Source organism: Manacus candei, unplaced genomic scaffold, assembly GCF_025592945.1.
Source record: "Manacus candei isolate 608988 ecotype Guabito, Panama unplaced genomic scaffold, ASM2559294v1 h1tg000098l, whole genome shotgun sequence".
Classification (NCBI taxonomy): Eukaryota; Metazoa; Chordata; class Aves; order Passeriformes; family Pipridae; genus Manacus; species Manacus candei.
Genome location: NW_026138146.1, coordinates 35,242 through 42,336, shown reverse-complemented (window position 1 = coordinate 42,336; position 7,095 = coordinate 35,242). Strand labels below are relative to the sequence as shown.

Below are 7,095 nucleotides of genomic sequence, written 5' to 3'. Positions count from 1 at the left end.
ACCCCCCTGTCCCACCCCTCAGCCCGGGGGGTTTGTCGGGCCGGGCTGGACACTTTGCCCAGAAGGGTCCTGGCAGAGCCAGGACCTGGGAAGCCTTTGGCCTGGATTCCATGGCCCGGCTTCCCTCGGGGCCTGGGCCGGGTGTCCTTGTTGTCCAGGGCAGTTTGTCCAGCGGGACGTGCCAGAGGGGTGACGGGAAGCCCCTCCCGGCTCTGGATTCCCCCCCGGGTCTGGTTTGGGGTTAATTTGGGAAGGGGGTGCCCGTTGGTGCTGCTGGTTTGTGCCCAGCCCGGGGGGTGGTGGCACAGCAGTCCCAGGCCGAGGAGGTGACAGTGCCCGAATGCAACATCTCTGCTGGCCAAGGAGGTGGGTTTGGGAAGAGGATCCCAGTGGGATCCCCCCCGTGTTCTCCTGTGTCCCTCCGTGTCCCCCCCATGTCCCCCGTGTCCCTCCCCGTCACCCCGTGTCCTCCTGTGTCCCCCCGTGTCCCCCCATGTCCCCCCCATGTCCCCCCCATGTCCCCCCATGTCCCCCCATGTCCTCCCCATGTCCCCCCAATGTCCCCCCATGTCCCCCCTATGTCCCCCCCCATGTCCCCCGTGTCCCCCCGTGTCCCTCCATGTCCCCCCCCGTCCCCCCGTGTCCCCCCCCGTGTTCCCTCATATCCCCCGTGTCCCCCCGTGTCCCCCCATGCCCTCCCCATGTCCCCCGTGTCCCCCCGTGTCCCCCCGTGTCCCCCATGACCCCCGTGTCCCCCCATGTCCCCCATTTCCCCCCGTGTCCCCCCGTGTCCCCCCGTGTCCCCCGTGTCCCCCCGTGTCCCCCCGTGTCCCCAGGGCCCGCGGTGCTGCCCGGGAAGGGGATTTGCGGCTTTTTCCCCTTTTCCCCCATCCCGGGGGGTTCCGGTGCCCCCCCAGCTCCGAGCCGGGGGCTTTTCCCCGAGGGGGAGGAAGAGGAGGGCCGGGGGGGCCGGGGGGCAGGAGGAGGAGGAGGAGGAGGAGGAGGAGGAGGAAGGCTCGGGGGCAGCGGGAGGGCGGGTCCGGGCGCGGGGCAGAGCAGGGAGCGAGTCCGGGCGGCGGCAGAGCTTTTATTGCGGGCGGGGGCTGCGGGTGCGGGGGGCGCGGGGAGCGCCGGGGGGGCGGGCGGGGCCCCCGGGGCGGGCCGGGGGCTGGCGGGGCTCGGCTCAGTTCTGGGCGATGACCTGGGGGGCACAAAGGCAGCGGCTGAGCCCGGCGGGGACCGGGACGGGACGGGACATGGAAGGGGACGGGGCTGGGGACGGGGACGGGAATGGGAACGGGGATGGGAATGGGAAGGGGAACGGGAAGGGGAACGGGGACGGGAACGGGATCGGGATCGGGGACGGGAATGGAAACGGGGACGGGGCTGGGAACAGGAACGGGGTCGGGAACGAGGCTGGGAACGGGAACGGGGTCGGGAAGGGGAACGGGGTCGGGAACGGGGCTGGGAACGGGGACGGGAAATGTAACGGGAACGGGACTGGGAACGGGGAATAGGAACGGGGTCGGAGAGGGGAACGGGAACGGGGAAGGGAACGGGAACGAGAAGGGAAACGGGAATGGTAACGGGGACGGGAACGGGATCGGGAAGGGGAACGAGAAGGGGAACGGGAATGGGAATGGGAATGGGAATGGGGCCGGGAACGGGACCGGGAAGGGGAACGGGAAGGGGAAGGGGAATGGGAACAGAGTCGGGAACAGGAAGGGGAACGGGAATGGGAACGGGGCTGGGAACGGGGTCGGGAAAGGGAAGGGGAAGGGGAAGGGGAACGGGGCAGGAACGGGGCCGGGAAGGGGAAAGGTGTCGGGAATGGGAACGGGGCCGGGAAGGGGAACGGGGCCGGGAAGGGGAAGGGTCGATGGGCGGGTCCGGAGCCGGTTGGGGCCTCACGCTGTTGATCCAGGAGATGTAGGCGGAGACGCGCGTGAACACGGTGGGCTTGAGGACCGTGTTGCAGCCCAGGCTGGACACGAAGCTGGTGACCCCGTGCACCTGGTACTGGCCATTGACGGCGCAGTGGAGGGGACCGCCCGAATCGCCCTGCGGGGACAGGGGGTCAGAGGGGGCACAGGGGGGCTCGGGGGAGCCGGGGGGGCAGAGGGAGGGGCTGGGGGTGAGAGGGGGAAAGGGGGGTCAGGGCGAGGGTGGGTGAGCCAGAGGGGAAGGAGGAGCCGGGGGAGTGCAGAGAGGGGCCGGTGAATGGGGGGAAAGGGGTCCGGGGGGTAACGGGGGCACAGTGAGGGAACGGTGAGCGAGGGGAAGGAGGGGGAACGGGGGAGGCCCAGCCAGGGAACGGTGAGTGAGGGGAGCGGGGACACTGGAGGTGCTGGGGGGGCACAGAGAGTTCCCTGGGGGGCAGAGGGGATGCTGGAGGTGCCGGGGGGCACAGAGAGGGGCCAGAGAGGGCCACAGGGAGGGGTCAGGGGCTCCAGGGATGCTGGAGGTGCCCGGAGGGGCACAGAGAGGGGCTGGGTTAGAGTTCCCCGGGGGCAGAGGGGATGCTGGAGGTGCCCAGGGGATGCTGGAGGTGCCCGGGGGGGAATGCTGGAGGTGCTGGGGGAATGCTGGAGGTGCTGGGTGGATGCTGGAGGTGCCCGGGGATGCTGGAGGTGCCCGGGGGATACTGGAGGTGCCCAAGGGGATGCTGGAGGTGCCCGGGGGGATGCTGGAGGTGCCCGGGGGGGGGATGCTGGAGGTGCTGGGGGGATGCTGGAGGTGCTGGGGGGATGCTGGAGGTGCCCGGGGATGCTGGAGGTGCCCGGGGGGGAGCAGGGCCGTGCCTGGCAGCCGGAGCGCACGCCGTCGCCGCCGGCACAGACCATGGTGTTCTTGACGGTGGAGCCCCAGTAGGCCGAGCTGGAGCAGGTCTGGTAGTCCACCACGGGCAGGTAGGCCTGGAGCAGGACGCTGGACAGCTGCCCGTTGGCTGCACGGACCCGGCGCCGTCAGTGCCCTCCGGCCCCGACCCGCGGCCCCCGCGGTCCCCCCCGGCCCCAGCCCGGCCCGCAGCCCCCCCCGGCCCCCGTGCCCCCCGAATCCCCCCAAACCCCCCCCCGGCCCCCGTGCCCCCCGAATCCCCCCAAACCCCCCCGGCCCCCGTGCCCCCCGAATCCCCCCAAACTCCCCCGGCCCCCGGCCAAGCCTCCCGTGACGCCTCCCGGCCCCGCCCGGGCTCCCAAAGCCGCCTGAGCTCCCCGCGGTGCCCCCGGTCGGGGGCATTGGGGCCCCCCCGGACTCACTGCGGGTGCGGCCCCAGCCCGTGATGTAGCAGGGGTAGTTGTTGGGCAGGACGGTGCCCTCCTGGGGCAGCACCGCCAGCTGCACGTAGCTGTTGAGGGTGGCCGAGCTGCCCAGGCGCAGCAGGGCGATGTCGTAGCTGCCCAGGGGAGGGAGAGGGGAGAGGTTGTGGCCGGGCCCCCCCGAAGGGCGGCCGGGCTCCCCCCGAGCCCCCTCCCGCGGGCGTTACCCTGCGGCGACGTTGTTGCTGTTATAGAAGGGGTGGATGATGATCCTGCTGACGCTGAAGACCTGCTCGGTGCCCTCGTTGGCGCTCAGGTTGTGCTCCCCGGCCACCACGCGGAAGTTCAGGTTGCTGCCGGCCGGGGGGAAAAGGGGATCGGCCCCAAAGCGCGCTCAGGGCGGGGCTGAGCCGATCCCGAGCGCTCCGGGCGAGGAGAGGATGCTCCCGGAGACGGGCCCTGGAGCCCCGGGCGAGGAGCCCCAAAGGCCTCCAGGGCTGGGAAGGTTTTTGGGGAAAAAGGGCTTTTGCCGAGGAGCCCCCGAGCGAGGAGCCCCAAAGGCCTCCGAGGGTGGGAAGGTTTGTGGGAACAAAGGGCTTTTGCCGAGGAGCCCCCGAGAGAGAAGCCCCAAAGGCTGCCAAGGGTGGGAAGGGGGGTTTTTGGGGAGCAAAGGGCTTTTCCTGAGGAGCCCCCGAGGTGCCTCCAAGGGTGGGAAGGAGGTCCCCCGAGCGAGGAGCCCCAAAGACCTCCAGGGGTGGGAAGGAGGTTTTAGGGTTCCAAAGGGCTTTTGCCGAGGAGCCCCCGAGTGAGGAGCCCCAGTGATGCCTCCAAGGGTGGGAAGGAGGTTTTGGGGGTGCAAAGGATTTTGCCGCGGGGTTTTCAGGGTGGGCACGGACCTGGTGACGCAGTGGGCTGCCGTCATGACCCAGTTCCTCTGGATGAGGGATCCCCCGCAGGTGTGGTGCCAGCTGCCCCCCGAGGAATACTGCAGGGAGATCTGGGCGGGGGGGACACACGGGGGGGTCACTGGCGGGTGCCGGGGCCGCGCGACCCCCGGGCCGGGCCGAGGGACCCCCGGCAGGACCCACCTGGGAGGGCCAGGAGTGCGAGCGCGCCTCGGTGCCCCCGACCACGCGCTGGGTGCCCGCGAGAGCCGGCTCAGAGCAGCGCCCTGGGGACAGACGGACAGACGGACAGAGGGACAGGGGGACAGAGGGAGAGACGGACAGGGGGACAGACGGACAGAGGGACAGAGGGACAGGGGGACAGAGGGACAGAGGGACAGAGGGACAGACGGACAGAGGGACAGAGGAATAGAGGGACAGAGGGACAGAGGGACAGAGGGACAGACGGACAGAGGGACAGGGGGACAGAGGGACAGAGGGACAGGGGGACAGAGGGACAGAGGGACAGAGGGACAGAGGGACAGAGGGACAGACGGACAGAGGGACAGGGGGACAGAGGGACAGAGGGACAGGGGGACAGAGGGACAGAGGGACAGACGGACAGAGGGACAGAGGGACAGAGGGACAGACGGACAGGGGGACAGAGGGAGAGGTGAGCGGCGGCCGGGAGGGGGAGGTCAGGGGGGTCGGAGGCCGAAGGCTCCGTCGGGGCACCCACCGCAGAGGGCGAGGGCGGCGAGGAGCACGAGCTGCAGCATCTTCATCATCGTCCTCGTCCCGGGGCGCGGCGGAGGCGGCGGGAGCGGGGGCTGCGGCGCGGCCGCTTTAACGGGACCGGCGAGGGAGGGGCGGGAAGGAAAGCAGGTGCCGCGGCCCCCCCGGGCGGCCTTGGACCCTCTGCCAGAGCACACACGGCCCGAGGGCAAGGCCGGAGCGCCCCGGGCACGGCCCGAGTGCCCCCCGGCTCTGGGGCCTTGGACACCCCCCGAGTGCCCCCCGGCTCTGGGGCCTTGGGACACCCCCCGAGTGCCCCCCGGATCTGGGTCCTTTGGACCCCCCGAGTGCCCCCCAGCTCTGGGGCCTTGGGACACCCCTGAGTGCCCCCCGGCTCTGGGTCCTGACACCCCCCGAGTGCCCCCCGGATCTGGGTCCTTTGGACCCCCCGAGTGCCCCCCGGCTCTGGGGCCTTGGGACACCCCCCGAGTGCCCCCCGGCTCTGGGTCTGTGGGACCCCCCGAGTGCCCCCCCGGATCTGGGTCCTTGGACACCCCCCGAGTGCCCCCCGGCTCCGCTGCCCTTCCCCACTCCTGTCCCGAGTTTGTCCCGCTCTCAGCCCCCGGGATGCTCCTCCTGGGGCTCATCCACGGCCCGGATTTGGGGGATGGTCCCAGGGTTTGGTCCAAGCCCTGAAGGTGCCACATCGGGATGGGGAAATGGAGGCAAACCCAGGGAACGACCTTCCCCCCCTCCCCAACCCCCCAGGGCTGGATCAGGAGATTCCCCCTCCCCCCCAGGGGCCTTCTTTTGGGGATAAACGGGGACACCCACCAGGGCTGGAATAAAACCCGGATTTGGGGCCAAAACTGTGACGTTTTCTCCCCCTTCAGCTCCGACTTGGGGCTGTTTTGGGGGAACCTTTGGCCTCGAGGTGCAGGCGCTGGCAAACAGCCCTCGGGGTCACGGGGACCGTCGTGTGCCCAGGGCAACAAAGCTGCGGGAATTCCAGAGCACCTGGAGCAGTTCTGCCCTTATCTCCAGGAAAACAGGAGGGTTGCCGGGAACACGATCTCCCCACACTCGGGGTTGTTTGATCGGCCCCGAGGGAGGGGCAGGGACGGAAGCAAAGGGTCCCACCCGGGGACAGCCCGACCCGAGGGAACCCCCCCCAGGGGACACGAAGGGCTGTGACCCCATTTTGGGGCCAAAAAGGTGGGATTGGGGCATTAATGATGGGTTTGGGGCTGTTCTGTGCAGGGTCAGGAGTTGGACTCGAGGAGCTTTGTTGGGTCCCCTCCAACACCAAACATTCCAAGATTCTGTGATCCCTGTGGATCCCTCCCAACTCAGATATCCCAGGATTCCATGATCCCGGAGGTCAGGGAGCGCCTGGACCACCCAGATCCATTGGGATTGGGGTATTTTGGGGGTTTTGGGGCTGTTCTGTGCAGGGCCAGGAGCTGGACAGAACGTTCCTGGTGAGTCCCCCCCAACTCCACACGTCCCACAGTTCTGGGACACTCGTGGGTTCTCTCCAGCTCCGACCATTCCACGATCCCGGGATTCCGGAGGGCAGGGAGCACTTGGACACCACTCTTGGCCAGTGGGATTTTGGGGGGTTGGGGTTTGTCCTTTGCAGAGCCAAGAGTGGATGTCGATGATCCCTGTGAGTCCCTCCCAACCCTGGATATTCCATGATCCTCATGGATCCCTCCCAGCTCTGGATATTCCATGATCCCTTTGGATCCCTCCCAACCCTGGGTATTCCATGATCCTCGTGGATCCCTCCCAGCTCTGGATATTCCATGATCCTCATGGATCCCTCCCCATTCTGGATATTCCATGATCCCTCTGGGTCCCTCCCAACTCTGGATATTCCATGATCCCTTTGGATCCCTCCCAGCTCTGGCTATTCCATGATCCTCATGGATCCCTCCCAACTCTGGATATTCCATGATCCTCATGGATCCCTCCCCACTCTGGATATTCCATGATCCTCATGGATCCCTCCCCACTCTGGATATTCCATGATCCTCATGGATCCCTCCCGACTCCAGATGATTCCAGAGTCGGAGTGTTTTGACAACACTCTTCAGAGTCGGGATTTTGGAATTCATGGATTTTTGGAGTTGTCCTGTGCAGGGCCAGGAGTTGGACCTGGCGATCCTCGTGGATCCCTCCCAGCGCCGGATATTCCCGGCTCTTGGACGTTG

At 68.3% G+C, this 7,095-nt stretch overlaps 1 protein-coding gene across 1 annotated transcript; it reads right to left on the bottom strand.

The window, feature by feature from the left end:
• Positions 1 to 1,062: 1,062 nt before the first annotated feature.
• Positions 1,063 to 4,948, bottom strand: LOC127461249 (chymotrypsin-like elastase family member 1). Its single transcript, XM_051768919.1, has 8 exons — positions 4,884 to 4,948; positions 4,349 to 4,431; positions 4,157 to 4,257; positions 3,488 to 3,613; positions 3,261 to 3,397; positions 2,802 to 2,947; positions 1,912 to 2,061; positions 1,063 to 1,201 (listed from the first exon to the last, which is right to left on the bottom strand). Exons 1-8 carry the CDS (start codon positions 4,930 to 4,932, stop codon positions 1,184 to 1,186), a joined length of 810 nt encoding a protein of 269 aa, XP_051624879.1. The 5' UTR covers positions 4,933 to 4,948; the 3' UTR covers positions 1,063 to 1,183.
• Between the last annotated feature and the right edge of the window lie 2,147 nt (positions 4,949 to 7,095).